The 18,068-nt window shown below is 43.7% G+C and overlaps 1 protein-coding gene across 8 annotated transcripts; it reads left to right on the top strand.

The window, feature by feature from the left end:
* The first annotated feature begins 1,061 nt into the window (after positions 1-1,061).
* Positions 1,062-17,662, top strand: LOC143136267 (plexin-C1). 8 transcript variants are annotated; one of them, XM_076296878.1, is made up of 13 exons: positions 1,062-2,020; positions 2,167-2,304; positions 2,491-2,625; positions 2,778-2,878; positions 3,436-3,544; positions 3,637-3,766; positions 3,872-3,974; positions 5,914-6,010; positions 6,135-6,173; positions 7,581-7,711; positions 8,573-8,802; positions 14,759-14,808; positions 17,058-17,165. In XM_076296878.1, the coding sequence occupies exons 1-13, from the start codon at positions 1,109-1,111 to the stop codon at positions 17,079-17,081; spliced, it is 2,199 nt and encodes a 732-aa protein (XP_076152993.1). In that variant the 5' UTR covers positions 1,062-1,108; the 3' UTR covers positions 17,082-17,165. The 8 variants fall into 8 exon arrangements, 7 of the variants coding, with proteins under 7 accessions (XP_076152993.1, XP_076152992.1, XP_076152994.1 ...); XM_076296877.1 differs by having other exon boundaries at positions 17,055-17,165; XM_076296879.1 differs by having other exon boundaries at positions 14,719-14,808; positions 17,058-17,146.
* Positions 17,663-18,068: the final 406 nt, after the last annotated feature.

Raw genomic sequence — 18,068 nt, 5'->3', positions numbered from 1 at the left:
TGCTGTGCGTGTGTGTGTGTGTGTGTATAATGTTGATGTTGGTTGTAGTATGAGTAGTGGCGTTTGCCTTGTCGTGTATGTGTTAGCTGGTATGGTCTTTCTTTGTGTTGTACCTCATGTGTTTACCCCGTGTATTGTATGTGACTACCCTGTTTGTGTATCGTGCTTGTTTAATTGACCTCCCTTGTGTTGCCTGTTTATGACGTTCGTGTGTTTTGGTGCATAACCAATAAAACCTTTCTAAGACAACTTCGCAGTTTGTTACAATACCTTCCAAAATCGCCTGATTTCCACTGCATGTTGACAGCTGCAGTCCGCATGGACGGTTGAAAGAATAACGATTTCCCCCAGAACTCTCAAATAACTATGCAGCTGTGTTAAAGTTACCCTGGTGCTGGGTAGTGTGCTCACGTCAGGTGGGGGAGAGGAGGGGCGCTGTCCTAAACTATCAACCCAACAAGCTGGGTTACAGAAAATAACCCAACATGAGTAAAAACAACCCCACACAATGACCCAACAGTTTCAACTCAGCGTTTGGGTTGATAAAATAACCCAGCATTTTTTAGAGTGTATGTACGCTTGCATGCACAGGCACATACGCAGGCACACACACAAGCACGCACACACACACACACCCACACACACACACACACTCACACACACACACCCACACACATAACATAAACATAACACAAACAATCAAGAATTTCTCAGAATTATGAACAGGCAAGATGGAGGTGGGGTTGTATAAAATGAATTTTACATGTGAAATCTATGAACTAATCATGTTTTGGTACTTGTTGTCTAGCAGATACCACTGAGATTTGAGTGTGGATAATGCAATTTAGTGAGACAGTTAGAATCATATAGGCCTTTCAGCGTGATTTCTTTTTGTGGAAAAAATGTGCTGGACTGGGCGGCGGTCATATTTTGTACCGCTCTGCGGTACATCTAGTTTTATTTATTTTTTTACCATCGCTTTGGCGCCCCCGTGGTGCTGCGCCCCTATGCGCCGCATATAGCGCATACCCACTTTTTGCGCCACTGGTGGGCATCACGTTCATACAGACATCACGCTCAGACAGATGTGGCCGACGTTTGGCACAAAATGGAAATTACTTTTCTGGCAGTTTTTCTAGCTGTTTGCAGGTACGCTCTCTGTAAAGAGTCACACAACTTTGATGGTGATGTTGTTAATTTCGCTGTTGGGGTCGATAAACTGTTTGTCCTGACGGATACTCAGCTTCACCAGATGAGGCTCGACCTCAATCCGGAGACGCGGAAAGAAATATCAAATGGAACAACTTCAAACAAAGTGGTGACTTTAGTTCCTTTTATCAGTAACGGCTCAGTGATAACATGTGGATCATACGACTGCGGATATTGTGAAGTTCTTGACATGAATGATATTTCCAAGACGATACACAAGGAATCCATCACCATTGGAGCATACCCAAACATAGCGGCTATTGTTAGCTATGGACATAACAAATACTTACTGGTTGGCGAAAATGAAAAGACAAAATGTGACAGCGATGCCCTGGTTACTCTGCGGAATACAAAAGAAGGGCAATTTGGGGGCATTTTCTCTAAAACAGATAAAAATCATCAAACACCTGCAAGCATCCACAATATTCCTGGAAGCGAGGTCGAGTTTGTTGATGGTTTCCAGATTGCTGCATCCTCGCAGGTATACCTACTTTTGAACGAAATGAAGGCGTCCGAGTCTAAAGTCAAACTTTTTAGCCTGGACAAAGAAAACTCCAAAGCAGACACGTTCAAGACTCTCCAAGGTGCGGTCCTGCAGTACTGTGAGGGTGACAAATCGTGGAAGCTTCTGTCCTCCGCTGTTATTCCAGGAGAGTCGCCCATGATCCTTTGGGCAGGTGTCTTTCAGGACAAGACGAATCCGGGACACACAGCGGTGGCGATTTTCGACATCAGCCGATCACGCACAGCACCTGTTTCAGGTTTCTGTATCAACAAAGGTGACACGTGTCAAGAAAAAGAAAAGGAAGAGGTTAGAAAATAATTAAAAGTAGTTATCAATGTCGTTAATGTTGACAGCTAATAGCTAAATGTAATTTTGTCGTTATAAAGTGTAAGTGCAATGTCAAGTGTTCATAAGATATGAGCCACATCATGTAATGTTTCTCTCTATTATAGTCTAATAAAATCACGGATAAAGTTATCAGGCCAGCTGCTGTGGTGTTCAGGAACAGCTCCATCACATCTGTCGCTGCCTTGAAGAGCAACTCCTGGATCGTTCTTTTCTTTGGCACTGGAACTGGACTGCTGATCAAGGTTGGTCATAATTTCACAGGTAAATTTTAGATATTGTATGCAACATTTGACAAGAGCCTCCTGTTTCTTTGAGTTCATCATTGTTTGTAACTCCAATAAAGTTTCTCCCATGATATACATTTACTCTATTTACTCTAAATTTTGACTGGAGAAATGGACTACATAGTTTGGTTATTTGCTTTCCAGGTTGCTTTAGACAAGTCCCTCAAACCTGGCTGTCCCAGTGTGTTGTACAGTTTAGATGAGGATCGGATGTTTTTACCCAAAATGCTCTTTGCTCCAGTGAATCCCACAGACGTGTACGTGGCCCAGGGAAACCAGGTGGGTCAGCTAAATAGCAATACATCAGGCAGCTGGGACACAATTCAATTTGTGAAGTGTGTGTGTTGTGATCGTATAGCAGTACATGGCATGATGATAGCCTTTTAATATGACATGAGTAACCAAAATACTGTGTGTGTATCTGTGTGTAGATGATAAAGGTCCCTGTGGCTCGGTGTGGTGTGTATCAGACTCTGGGGGACTGCTGGTCGGCCCTGGACCCCTTCTGTGGCTGGTGTGTGTCTCAAAGCAGGTAAGAACACTTTAAGCTGCACCGCTGTGGTCTTGCGTTAATGACCTAAAAGTTACTCACTTGCACACTTGAACACGCTCTCACATATCACACATCTGACATTCACAGATTATTGTACTTTGCACACACACACACACACAGGTATACCATTTACTGTGACCATATGTCCTTGTCATTCACACATCATTGCTCTTTTAACACTTACAACAAAGTGTTGTTGTCACCACCAAAGACAACTGGATCACACACACATTCATGCACTCACACGCACACACACAGGCATACCATTTACTGTAACCGTAACCATATCTGCTTGTCATTCACTCCTTTACTGTTTATATCAGACCTCTTCCCACTTCTTGCCCTCTTCACACTCACTGTTTCCACCCACCTTGTTGGCAGCACACAGTCACTATGCCTCTGGTGGTTAGCACCATACTGTAGATAGATATCTATATCTATGGTTAGCACCATATGCTGTATAGAAACCTATATCTATGGTTAGCACCATGTCTTTCCTCATCCTTTGGGCCTCAGTGTTCTCTGTTCTGTTCCAGATGTACGTTCCAACATGATTGTTCCAACTCGGACTGGGTCTCGATTCCTGAGACGTCCCAGCAGAGGGACATTATTTCTGTCCACATGGTCAGAAACAGCACTGGACAGGTACAGAGGTTTACATTTCGTTGTTATTTGCGTTGTTGTTGTTGTTCATTTCCTATCAGATCCTGGTATGAGCCTGTTTTCTCTCCTGCTAGGACATCACAGTGACAGCTGCACCCAACCTGAACAGAGGCATACGTTTCTCATGTGCTTTAGAGAAGTGTGACAGTCCGGGCCCCTCCAACTGTTCCTGCACCTTCTCTAGTGAGAGCTTCCCTGCTGAAGGTCTGTGAATGGGCACATGTCTCCTTATTACTGCTCCAGTAAACCACAGTGGACAGTTGTCGTGTGTCTGACCCAGAGAGCCTCTGTGTGTGTTCATGTGTGCAGGACTCCGCCTCAGAGTTACGATCACAGTCCAGACGGAGACGCTCACTAAGGACGTGCTTTTGAATAACTGCTCCAGCATCGGAGGAAGGCCAACTTCTGCTTTGTGAGAAAGCTTTGTTCCTTCCTCATATTCAGTGTGTTTGAAGCAAATTGGGGGCCAAGCAGCGAAGCTGCGAAGGCACCCATTGTGTTTCTACGTTTTCCTATTATTATTATTCCGTCATGGAAGTCTATGCCCATAGAACCGTCTGGTAAAAAGTTGTAAACTTTGGCACACAAATTAGGCACAGTCCCATGATTAATTTCACCAAGTTTCAAGTCGGCACCTCGAGCACTCTAGCGCCAGGCCAAAGTTAGACGTGCGTTCATGCTAGTAACTTTTGACCCGTTGGCCCGATTATCAAATATGAGGTATCGTTGGAATCCTTAGACCAAGCCGAGTTCAACACACCCTATGACGTCATTTTCCGCCATGATGGATTTTCCGCCATATTGGATTTAATCTAAAACACCTAAAAGTTTTCACAGGTCACAAAGTTTGTCCGATTGACACCAAACTTGACACACATAATCTTCAGTCCAAGCCTCAAAAAAGTTATCCCTTTTTGTCTTCAAATCTAAAACCGTTCGCCCGTAACAGCCAATCAAAATTGGCGGCGAAGCCACCAAACAGGAAGTGAAGTGATATCTCAGCAAAGCTTTCACGTATCAAAACCAAACTAGGTACATGGGGTCAGGACCAAATAAGGAGGAGGCTCAATAAATATCATGACTTTTGACCTATAGGTGGCGCTGTAATTAGCAAAATTACCTTTTGGCCTGTAACGGGTGTTGTGTTTGGAATTAAAACTTACTAATGGTGATTGTTAATACTGTGGGAGGTCCTAAGTCCGACAGATGTGAATTTGTGACGTCAACGTAATTGATCCAGCCGCCATATTGGATTTAATCAAAAACACCTAAAAGTTTTCACAGGTCACAAAGTTTGTCCGATTGACACCAAACTTGACACACATAATCTTCGGTCCAAGCCTCAAAAAAGTTATCCCTTTTTGTCTTTAAACCTAAAACCGTTCGCCCGTAACAGCCAATCAAAATTGGCGGCGAAGCCACCAAACAGGAAGTGAAGGGATATCTCAGCAATGCTTACACGTATCAAAACCAAACTTGTTACATGGGCTCAGGACCCAATTAGGAGGAGGTTCAAGAAATTTGGTAAATTTTAACCACTGTGTGGCGCTATAATCACAGGAAGTAGGCTCATATCTCAGCAATGCTTACACATATCTAAACCAAACTTGGTATATGGTCTTGGGACCCAATCGTGAGGACACACAATACATTTGGTGATCTTCGACCACTACGGGGGCGCTAGAGATACAGCAAATTAGCTCATATCTCAGTAACGCCTTTACGTATCAAAACCAAACTTGGTACATGGACTCGGGACCCGATCCTGAGGACGCACAATGCATTTGGTGTACTTTGACCACTAGGGGCGCTATAATCCAGAAGACTTTCACATATTGACACCAAACTTGGTACGTTGATTCGTGAACACATCCTAAGGACCCACAATACATTTGGTGACATTTGACCATTAGGGGCAGTATGATTAGCACTTTCACCTATCGCAACCAAACTTAGTATGTGGACTTGGGACTACATCTTGAGGATGCACAATTAATTTGGTGTGCTTTGACCACTAGGGGCACTATATTTATTAACACTTTCACCGATTTAAACCAAACTTGGTATGTGGTCTTAGGAGTACATCTTAAGGACACACAATAAATTCGGTGACCTTTGAATCCAGTCCAGTCCAATCCAATCCAATCAACTCCAATCCAATCTAACACAACACAGTCAAGTCCAGTCCAATCCAATCCCAACTCCTGCTCAACTGCTTATCTACTTGGCCCCCTCATTGCTGCTTGCAGCTATATTTTCTATTGATTTTGCATTGTGTATATATATATGTGTACAGTATGTGTGTGTGTGTGTGTGTGTGTGTGTGTGTGTGTATAAACTGTGTGTGTTAGGTGTGTAGAGTGCTTCTCTGCAGGGTGTGTGTGGTCTCTTTCAGGTGCTGCTTGTACCTGGAGAACAGCATCCTCAGAGAACTCAACCCGTACACAGGTGAGACGAGCCTCAAGCACAACAACAACAACAACAACAGCAACAGCAGCAGTTCTTCACCTCTTACAATTACTATCAGATAACATATTGGCTCTGTCTGTCGTCCCTCTCTCTGCCCCACTAGGATGTTTGCCAAAACTACCCCTCAGATCAAAACTACTCGGTAAGTTGCGCCCTCAGCTCCATCTCCTGTCTAAAGGCTGATTTCTACTTTTGTGTCGAATCGATGGCATTCCCCCGCAGACCCCTCTGCGTCGCCACGCACCTCTGAGCCCTCCGTCATCGCTGGACACGCACCTCCAACAACTTCTAACCTCACGTTGAGGCGCAGACCACAAGGACTGTGATTGGTCGACTCACCCTGTCTGTTGATAGCCGTCTGCCTAAGCAGCCTACTGTGGGGAGGAGCTATATGCAGCTGTGGCCTACTGGTTAGCGCTTCGGACTTGTAGCCGGAAGGTTGCCAGTTCGAACCCTGACCAGTAGGCACGGCTGAAGTGCCCTTGAGTAGGGCACCTAACCCCTCACTGCTCCCCGAGCGCCGCTGTTGTTGCAACAGCTCACTGCACCGGGATTAGTGTGTGCTTATTCACCTCACTGTGTGTTCACTGTGTGCTGAGTGTGTTTCACTAATTCACGGATTGGGATAAATGCAGAGACCAAATTTCCCTCACGGGATCAAAAGAGTATATATACTTATACTTACTTATGCTAGTTCACTTATATACACATTTGCAAATAAACTCAGACTTATTTTGGTTGCAATGATGGGGTTATCCGTTTGTAAAATCTCTTTGTCAGTAACATTTTGAAATCAGCACTTCGCCAGCAAGCAGTACTTTGTGGGCAGTTGTGGGAGAGTTTTTTGCTAACATAACATAAACTGGCTGGCAGACACCTCGCAAATAACTTCAGACTTATACAATAACTAGGTCATTGGAATGTACTGTGTCTATTTCTACGTTTTACAAAATCTAAGCAAGAGAAGTCCAAACAAATAAGATTAGTATTTCAGCACGGCAGTCTATGGAGTTTGCAATTCTTTTTTTATGCCTTTAATCAGACAGGATTGTAGAGAGAGTGACATGAAGCCAGCGGAGAGAGACATTGGGTTGGACCAGGTAATGACCCGGGTCACACACGAACCCGGGTCCCTGTGGGGACGTTGACCTAAACATGGTATGGGCACTGTAACCAGTTGTGCCACAGCACCCCCAGAAGTTTTCCATTCTGACTACTGTTCTGGTGGTGAGCGAAGCAGAGCTTCGACAGAGTCACGCCGGTGTCGAGGCAACGGCGTAGTCATTGCGTGGAGTTGACACAGAAGCATAAATCAGCCTTATGGAGGGCAAGATAGATATGATACCTGAAAGACTACAGTAGTGCTGTTTGTTTTAAATGTGACAATGGATCAAGATACATGTGCAAGTATGACATCTAAACTGCTCTATTAAACCGTTTACTTCATATTGACATATGTGCAATTATATTTTAGTATTCTCTCTCTCTCCCTCATCTGTGGTCTGTCTGAGCATGTTACGAGCACACATGTTCTCTCCTCTTTCCTCAGAAACCAGAAATTTTGTCTCTGATACCAGACAGGGTCTCCCTCAAAGGTGCATGCTACGCTCTGATAACTGGAAGGAGCCTGGAATCAGTGACAAAGATCCTCTTCCAAGGACTGGACTGCAATCCCAAAGAGTAGGTACCTCTCCTGAAAATTCACAAATAATGATGCCAGAATTGCCAGAATATCAAGGGTTTGATATTTAGAAAATTACTTCTCCCAGAAAGACTCGTTGAGTTGGAATAAGACTTAAAGGTTTAATGTAGAGAACAAAGTTCCATAGATTATCACTTTAAGGAATTACAAACTCTTTGGCATAGGCCCCCGACATCTCTGCAGGTTTTGGGTTTTTTTGTCACAGCAGATCCTGCCTAATATTAGCTGGCAGGGGTGGAGCCTACACCAAATAGAGTAATTTAATCTGTACCTACCATAGGAGCAAAGATGGGAATGCTTTCTGTGGAACATTCAAGAGATGAGATAAACATAATATCCATACAAGGCCTTGCGTAGAGAAAGGAGATCTAACCGCAGACGGGGCTTGATTAATTTCAGTAATTAAGAAAGAGATTAAGAGACTAAAACACAAAACATAAAATTCTTCAATGCAATGTAGAAAGGTAGCAGAAAGTGCTGTCCAGATTGAACAGGGAGCTTTCAGACTATCTTGTTTCTTATTACTGCTGCTTTGATGTGACATATTGATACAGACAGTAGGCGAAAAACCCCTTAAAAGGAATATCTTGAAATCATACTTTTTTTGAAATTGAAATACAAATTTTGATATGATGTCCTACATTTGAATAGGCTTTCAGGCTGTTAGTCTCATCAACTTTTGAAACCACTTACCTATACACACATTCAACCACACATGCACACACTCACACATCCTGTACTGCCTGTCTGTATTTTTAACACTCTATCATTTCCTGACAACAGTCAAACATTGAAGTTGATTCATCATGCTCTACTTCCCTGTTTTGTCACATGACCAGGTCCCCAGTGTTGTCCCGTTCAGGTAACTCCAGCTTTGTGGAGTCTCTGACATTCCACATTCCGAGCGGAACCAAAGGTGCCGTGAGAGTGTGTTTGTTGACGCCGGATGCCCAATGCCATAGCAACGCCAAACTCTCCTACGATTCCCAGAATGCACCATGTGACCTCCTGCTAGACTCCTGGTTCCTGGCCCTGCTTCCTCACTGTTACAAAGTTGTTCTTCTCCTCGGTAAGAGCTTTGTTTTAAGGCCACAGAAAGCATACCATAGTGTAGGACTTTTGCTGTTAAAGACTAATTATTATTATTATTATTATTATTTATTAATAATAATAATACACAGGCACACTGCACAGGTACTAGTAGTTCATACTTAAACTGCAACTGTAAGAGAGTGTGTGAGAACAGTATGGTCAAACACACACACACACACTCACACACACACATACCCACACATTGGTCACACAAATACTTCCTGTTGTTTGTATGCTATGCTCAGAGGTGGGAAACTACAAATGAGCTGAGTGACACCCCACATCACAGACACCTTTCCATCCACAACACACAAACACGCACTTGCACACGCACACACAGACACATGCACACACACACACACACACACATACACACCCCACACCACAGACCCATTCTCATCTACAACAAACACAGAGCTGTTTAAGACTAACTATTATTATTATTATTATTATTATTATTATTAATAATACACAGGTAGGGCAGCACGATTTGGGGAAAATACTGTATCTAATTGCGATTTTTCTGACAGATATTGCGATTGCAATTGCAATTTGCAATATGAGTTTTGAATGTCAATGAATTGATTCAGTTCAATATTCCATATGTCTCAATAATAATTCATCTTAATTTGTAATTTGACACCCCTGATTGGTGAGCACGCCCGGTGCACAAGAAGCATAGCACCTCCGACCAGAACTGTGAATCTGTGTATAGAACTGTGAATAAGAATGTGCCTCTCACATACTACACACCCACCAATCAGAAGTGGCATAGTCAAGGAGGATGAAATGAACATGTAAAAGTCAAAAATGTGACCAAAGTAGCTGTGCATGATTATTTGTAGGTTTTGCAATTAGGTACTTTGTACTTGAGTTGGTACATATTGTGATTACAAATGTGATTGCGATAACTGTGCAGCCCTACACACTGGCACAATGCACAGATACTAGTAGTTCATACTGACAGTGCAATTGTGTGAGATCAAGACATCTGAAGGCCAAACACACACACACACACACATTGGTCACACAAATACTTCCTGTTGTCTGTATGCTCAGTGGTTGGAAACTTTTCTTCTACACACACACACACACACACACACACACACACACACACACACACACACACACACACACACACACACAGTAGCCACTGATAAATACAGTAAAGTAAAAAGAGACAGCCCAGAGGGTGCAAGGCTGCAGTCATTCATTTTAACTCACATCCACCTCTCTGAAACGTGGTGCAATTGTGCTTGAATGACCTACCTGGTTTCAAGAAGCAAATCAAACATATCTGTAGTGTGCAGGCTTGGAATTTCACCATTTTAGGGGCAAGGCCACTTGGCCTTCAGTTGGGCATATTTGGTGGGGGGCACAAAGGCCACATGTCAGGGCACCAAGGCCAAAGTTAACTATACAGTAGTATTCTATAAAAATGATCAAAGTTGTATTCACTGCAGTAGACCTGCATCACTGTATGAAACATTACAAAAACATAAAACATGACATATTACATATAACTGTAAATCATCTGATCATCTAATATTTTCAGATATCTAGGCTAGATTTAACATTTATTTTATATTTAGCCTGTTATGAAATCATGTATTGAACAATTTAAGCACAGCTCAGCTTTAAGAAACTCAAATAGCCTAGATGCATGCTTAGCATTTTGTGATCATTAAGGCTACTTTCACAAACTCTTATAGTCAGCTGTCCTCTGATTTACCGATATCTAGGCGACATTTGTAATATTTATTTTGTATTTGGCCCGTTATGACATAATGTGGAACAATTTAAACACAGTGTAAAACTTAAATCCCAAATTTGGAGACATCCATGTATGTTGAAATTTACTGCAAATTAAAAACGGGATTAGTCTGGAACGGCTAACTGTACAGGGGACTGCTTTACACCTTGGCAATTCCTGGCAATTCCTGTCAGCATAACAATAGAGGCTGTTGCTGAAGCGTCAGCGTAAGCGTCAGCCCTCGTTTCAGCCGTCCTCGTGTAAGACGGACGCGGTCAAGACAAGCAAGTTTACCTGTGCAAGTTCACCGAGCACAGGCGCCGACAAAGGCAAAAATGTGCCATTCCACCATATCTGTTATCACCGGCCATCGCAGAAAACGGCATCGTGCCAAAAGGGGCAGAAATCGCCTTAACCTACAGCAACTTAAACGGTCCTCACCTACAGAAACCTCTTTCTCCATGGGCTTGTGGAACTGTCAATCCGCAGTCAACAAAACGGACTTCATAGCTGGCTATGCCAACCATCTTTCGTTGGAACTCCTTGCTCTCACTGAGACTTGGATCAAACCAGAGAACACAGCCACCCCGGCTGCACTCTCCACTAACCTTACACTATCCCACACCCCACGTCCATCTGGACGAGGAGGTGGGACGGGCCTGCTGATCTCCAACAAATGGAAATTCACCCCGCTACTGCCTTCAAACAAATATGTCTCATTCGAATTCCATGCCATCACAGTGACCGCCCCAGCAAAACTCTACGTGCTGGTCATCTACCGCCCTCCAGGCCAACTAGGCGACTTTTTGGATGAACTTGACACTCTGCTGTCCTCCATCCCTGAGCATGACTGTCCGCTTCTTCTTCTCGGCGATATCAACATCCACTTAGATGCCCCAGGCTCAGCGGACTTTCTGGCCCTGATCCACTCCTTTGACCTCAAACTGGTTCAAAGCCCACCGACACACAAAGCTGGCAAAGAGCTTGACTTGATCTTCACTCGGAACTGCAGCACAGACACCCTCACGGTGACGCCTCTCCATCTTTCTGACCACTTCTTCATCCGGTTCAACGTCAGCCTGACAGAACAGCCTCCGGCTCCTCAGCCGATGGTCACGTTCCGCCGCAACATCCGGAACCTGTCTCCAACGCACTTTTCCTCTGTGGTTGCCTCCGGTCTACCTCCACTCAACACCTTCTCCTCTCTGGAGGTTAATGAGGCCACAGACTCGCTCTGCTCCACACTGAGCTCGTGTCTAGACGAGCTGTGCCCTCTTACCACAAGGCCAGCTCGATCCAAACACTCTCATCCATGGCTAAATGATACCCTCCGATCGCAGCGCACCAGACTCAGAGCCGCGGAGAGGAAATGGCACAAATCCAAACTAACTGATGACCTCAAAAACTACCAGACACTCCTGGCCTCCTTCTCAGCCAGCATCACTGCTGCTAAGACGGCTTTCTACAATGACAAAATCAACAGTGCTACAGACACTCGAAAACTTTTTTCAACCTTCAAATCGCTACTCAACCCTCAGATGCCTCCTCCTCCATCCAGCCTTACTGCAGATACCCTCGCCTCATTTTTTACAAACAAAGTGGCGGCAATCAGCAGTCAATTCTCTACATGCCCACTCAACGCATCGGACTCAGATACCGGACTCCTACAACCTCTAGGGACTGCTAGATCATCTTTTTCAGCATTCACGCCTCTCTCCGAGAATGAAGTATCTAGACTCCTGACATGCAGCCGTCCTACCACATGCTCGCTGGACCCTATACCTACGAGCCTACTTCAGTCCATCAGCCCGACCATCGCACCAGCTATCACACACGTGATCAATGCCTCGCTAACCTCCGGCACATTTCCAACAGCGTTCAAAACGGCCCGGGTAACACCGTTACTTAAGAAAGCTTCTCTCAACCCTGCTCAAGTCGAGAACTACCGCCCTGTCTCACTCCTGCCTTTCTTATCCAAAGGCATTGAACGAGCAGTCTCCAAACAGGTCTCTGACTTCCTTTCACAGAACAACCTTCTGGATCCAAATCAGTCTGGGTTCAAAAGCGGCCACTCTACCGAAACGGCTCTGCTGTCTGTAACAGAAGCCTTAAAAGAAGCCAGGGCGACCGCTCGGTCATCAGTACTCATTCTGCTTGACTTATCGGCTGCCTTTGACACGGTTAATCACCGCATCCTTCTCTCTATACTCGCTAACATGGGAATCTCCGGTTCTGCTCTCTCCTGGTTTGAATCCTACCTCACAGGACGCTCGTTTAACGTATCATGGCTTGGTCAGCTATCTGCACCTCACCATCTCACCACAAGGGTCCCCCAGGGCTCAGTACTGGGCCCCCTTCTCTTTGCTATCTACACCACCTCCTTGGGACAGATTATCCGTTCGCATGGCTTCTCATACCACTGCTATGCAGACGACACACAGCTCTATCTGTCCTTTCCACCTGATGACCCCTTGGTTTCAGCACGGATCTCGGATTGCCTCTCAGACATAGCTACATGGATGAAGGCACACCACCTCCAGCTGAACCTCTCAAAGACTGAACTGCTGGTCCTCCCAGCTAAACCTACCATACACCACGACATCAACATCAAATTTGACTCTCTGTCTGTTTCACCTACCAGGACTGCAAGAAATCTAGGAGTTGTTCTTGACAACCAACTAAACTTCTCAGATCATGTTGCCTCAGTCGCCCGGTCATGCCGTTTCGCACTCTACAATATACGGAAAATCAGGACTTACTTAAATCAAGATGCCACCCAACTTCTGGTTCAGGCAATAGTCATCTCACGACTCGACTACTGCAACGCCCTCCTGACAGGTCTCCCAGCCTGCACAGTGAAACCACTTCAGATGATCCAGAACGCGGCGGCGCGCCTGGTCTACAACCAACCCAAGAGGGCACATGTTACCCCGCTACTCATCCAGCTACATTGGCGGCCCGCATCAAATTCAAGGCTCTAACGCTTGCCTACAAAGTAGTCTCCGGTTCTGCTCCCACCTACTTGAATGCCTTCATACAGACATACGCTACCTCCAGACCGCTGCGCTCCTCAGACGAACGACGTCTAGCTCTACCTCCGGTACGCTCAGGCCAATCCAAACTTTTCTCATCTGTTGTTCCTCGCTGGTGGAACACACTGCCAGTTCCTACAAGGGCAGGGACATCCCTCTCCATTTTCAAAAAACTCCTGAAGACCCAGCTCTTTAGAGAACATCTCCTCTCATAGCAACACTTACAACAAGTCTTGCTGATCCTAGCACTCACCAGCCGTCTTAAACTGACACGTAACTGTTAAAAACAGCACTCACTGATGCACTTATTCTTACTGTACTCTAATGTTTTTTAAATTGTCCTAATATTGTTGAGAATTGCTCTAAACTTAAACTGTTTACCATGTTGTTAGTCGCTTTGGCTAAAAATGCGTCAGCCAAATGTAATGTAATGTAATGTAATGTAATGTAATGTAATGTACACCTGTCTGTTCGGTAAGGTCTGCTGTTTATTCTGATATATGGTTTGTCATATGTTACGAAGGGTTCGTGAAGTATTCCACCGAGATGAATGGGTAGGGAGATGGACGCAAAACCTTCAGTAGAATTTATGATTAAATTGAATGATATTATTTACTTTTCTCGCGAACCGTTCACCACAGCAATTAGCGGCTAACATCGTTTAAAAGCTGAGAAAAAGCTCTTTCATGTGATACTTGTGATGTCTGTGTGATGAGTAGGCTACTTCGCGAGTAGTTCAACTGAGAAGAATGGGTTAATTTGGACGCACTTTCTTTCTTGCGCTGTCACTTTCTCCACTGCGTAATTTGCGATGTGACTACTAAGATTATTTTGACAGGCCATAGGCTAAATATATATCGCTATTAGTAGGATGCAAATCAGAATATTTAAAGAAGGGGGCACCAAGGCCATCGTGGCCTGTAAACCTCTGATTTTCAAAGGGGCGTCACGGCCAACGCAAGGGGCTACGACGGCCATGGCCGTCGTGGCCGCCGTGAAATTCCTACCCTGGTAGTGTGTGTGTGTGTGTGTACCAGATCCTTATACTCCCTCTATTGTTAATAACACTATAAATCAATCTAATGTTTAATAATGTGTTTGACTTTAGCTTTTACATTCTACATGCTGAATACAAAACCCATCTCTAGTGAGGGTGAAGACACATATGTGCGATAACCCAGAGGCACCTCCTAGCCAGGTCAGTTGAGCACAACACTATACTGTAACTCTGTTGTTTACAAATGCTGACGTGTAAAACTGCACATGATCTGTGCTGATCTGGGGTTTGTTTCTAGAAAGGGTAGTTTCAATGATTAACCACAAAGATGGTCAGAAAGTGGTCAGAAAGGACAGCTTGAGAGCAGTAGTGAGAAGCATTGTTCATGGCTATTTGCTGTTGTCAATGTTTTAATTGCAATAGTTTGACAAGATTGTCTGTCTATATGCCTACCTGTACAACCGTTCACAAGTATTTCACAAATCATCTTGATTTAAAGCTGCATTCATTCGTCTCCAGCTGGTGTGAAAACAGAGACTGCAATGGTGGTGACAAAATGGCTTTGACAACATCCACTCGTGCACTACTGCACTGGGCACAACATGAGTAGCACAAATATTAGCGCGCTCACTCATTGACCTGTAGTGCATTACTACCAGGGCTTTGAACCGATTTTTTTTCCCAATCGGTTCGTTCCGAACAGAAACGGAATTATAACGTTTCCAGTTATGAGTTCCACCAATAAATTGACGTTCCCGAACCGGTTAGAACAAAAAAATACTGTTACCGGAAGCTTAATTTCGTTCCTGTCAGCTGTTTAATGCTATAGAATTATGTCACATCTTTCTCATCCAGCTTAAACCAAATGTAATAATATTACAACCATTATTAAATAATAATAATTATATTGTTATTAATAATAATAATTAAATAGGCCTACAATTATTTCAAATGTGTAGTTTATTGTTAAAAGAGAAAATTTCCACACAAACGTAACGACATTATTAAGACACGTGGTTATGCCACTCGGGCAACAACAAATTCCAACTGTCGGGGGGAAAGGCCATCCAGTAGGCCTACTCATACCGTAACAAGCCATCTGTGCATTAGGCAAACAGAGGTGTTGGCGCCATTTAGCCAAATGTTCGCTAGTCCATCATTAACGTGGAGTCGACAAATATAGCTATTGTTATTGTGTTTGGAATGAGCGTTTTAATTAACGATGGATCGTAATTTACCTCTTATTTAAGATGTGGAGTGGAGACTTTGTAATCCACCGCTTCTCAGTCAGCGAATGTCTGATGTGATGTCACACAGGAAGTGAACCTCAGCCGTCATGGTAACGTGCGCAGGAAAATAATTACTTTTTTCTTTTAGTTAATTAGGCAACGAAAACTTTGAGGAACGAAATAAAACCGGTATTAACCGGTTACCATTATTTTTAAATACGTGTTCCTGTTCCAGAACATAAAAAATAATAACGTTTCCGGTTTCGTTTCTGTTCCCTGTAAAATACCAAAAGTTCCTGGTTTTCGTTTTCGTTCCTTGAACCGGTTCAAAGCCCTGATTACTACAACACATTATATTTTATATAGCGCTTTTCTCGACACTCAAAGTGCTTCACAGGGAACCTCACTAACCACCACCAATGTGTAGCACCCACCTGGGTGATGCACGGCAGCCATTATGCACCAGAATGCTCACCACACAACAGCTTGAGGTGGAGAGTGAGGGAGTGAATGAGCCAATTACACTGGGGGATGATTAGGGGGCCCGATTATGTGAGTCAGGTTGGAAATTAAGCCAGAACACCAGGGAATCTCCTACACTTTTTGCGATAAGTGCCGTGGGATGTTTAATGACCACAGTGTGTCAGGACCTCGGTTTAAGGTCTCATCCGAAGGACAGCATTTCCTACGCCAACTGCACAGGGCATTGGGTTCGATCTTTTTGGCCAGAGGGAAAAGCGCCACTTACATGGCCAACCACCAACACCACTTCCAGCAACAACCTAGTTTTCCAAGGAGGTCTCCCATCCAATTACTAACCAGGCCCACACCTGCTTAACTTCAGTTATTCAGCAAAGACAGGGTATCCGTTGGTCTGGCTGCTGGCCAAACTAGTCTATGCTGTGAATGAGTGGAATTTTGAATGCTCCTATACTTTCTTACCACAAATCCAATGTGTGTGGGCAGAGGCTGTAATAACCACTCACAAAGCTTACTATGTAGCTCCATCAATGCTTTAATAAATGAGTAATAAACGTGCTGCATGATGTCACTAACAACATTTCTGGCATTTCTGGTTTGAACGACAGAACTTGCTATTTTTGACTGAACTACAACACTGCAGTAGGTTGTTGTTTGAGTAAAAGTTGAGTCATACCATGGTGGTTCAGCAATGTCTATTGTGTCTTTTCTATTTTCTAAAATGACTGGTCATCAAAGCAGATTCTGATTCTGATTCAGCCCTGAGGAGATGGCGCCCTCTTCCTGTGAAGCTGGTATTACTTGAGGAACTTCACATCAGCGTTTCTGCTCCAGTGGAAAATAATGATTTCTTCAGCTTGCAAATGTATGCAGCAGTAGAATAATGTTGTCAGTCATTTTAAAGAATATTGTTAGTCATTTTAAACACCTACTCAGAAATCATATTACCAGAGCGTTTTGAACTTTGTCTGTGTTGCTATAGATGCTTGCATATTATGTTTAGAATTCCAAGAATGACTTTGTAGTGCAAGGCTACTCAGTTTAAATGAGAAAGACTTTTAATAAAACATTCTATGGACATCTGCCAATGAAATCCATTGTATGATGTTTCAACTGATCTTTTGGGATTTGTATAAGGAACGGTAGCAAGAAAAAATATTTTCATTGAAGTCACCACAAAATAACACAATGTGCTTAAGCTAATATTTAGTTTATACCGTAATAAAAACATGTGAGATTTTTTACCTATTAAATCAATTGTATAATGCTTTGACTGATGCTTTTGGAATTTGTAAGGAACAGTGCAAGTAATTATAATCTTACAGGGGTGGTTTACAGGAAATGACTCAATGGCTATATTTTTAACAAAAACTTTTCACAATAAACTTCATTCTGATCAATGGAACTGGCTGGATCAGTCGTGACAGTGGTACTATGGACATTATGCATCATGGACCTCTGGTACCATATACATTATGCACCACTGACCTCTGGTACCATAGACATTATGCACCACGGACCTCTGATACCATAGACATTATGCACCACGGACCTCTGATACCATAGACATTATGCACCACGAACCTCTGGTACCATAGACATTATGCACCATGGACCTCTTCTGTTTGCATTTTCTGTGCAGCGCCACTTGCACTCCACATGCGCTTCTTCTCCATTGTGCTTTCAGTAGGCCGGAATAATCTCTTTGTTACAGAACCTTCTTTACGTGTAATTAGGCCTATGTTTTTTTTC

This window comes from Alosa pseudoharengus, unplaced genomic scaffold (assembly GCF_046254945.1).
Source record: "Alosa pseudoharengus isolate Yale_2024_CS ecotype anadromous, Long Island Sound unplaced genomic scaffold, YU_APseudo_1.1 YU_APseudo_1.1_scf_20, whole genome shotgun sequence".
NCBI lineage: Eukaryota > Metazoa > Chordata > Actinopteri > Clupeiformes > Clupeidae > Alosa > Alosa pseudoharengus.
This window is presented reverse-complemented; position numbering and strand designations above follow the sequence as displayed.

Excerpts from the sequence above, each read along its gene's own strand:
- LOC143136267 (XM_076296876.1), top strand. The coding sequence starts at position 1,109 with ATGGAAATTACTTTTCTGGCAGTTTTTCTAGCTGTTTGCAGGTACGCT. Across the intron at positions 2,626-2,777 it reads ACGTGGCCCAGGGAAACCAG|ATGATAAAGGTCCCTGTGGC; the intron begins GTGGGTCAGCTA and ends ATCTGTGTGTAG. Across the intron at positions 6,011-6,134 it reads AGAACTCAACCCGTACACAG|GATGTTTGCCAAAACTACCC; the intron begins GTGAGACGAGCC and ends CTGCCCCACTAG.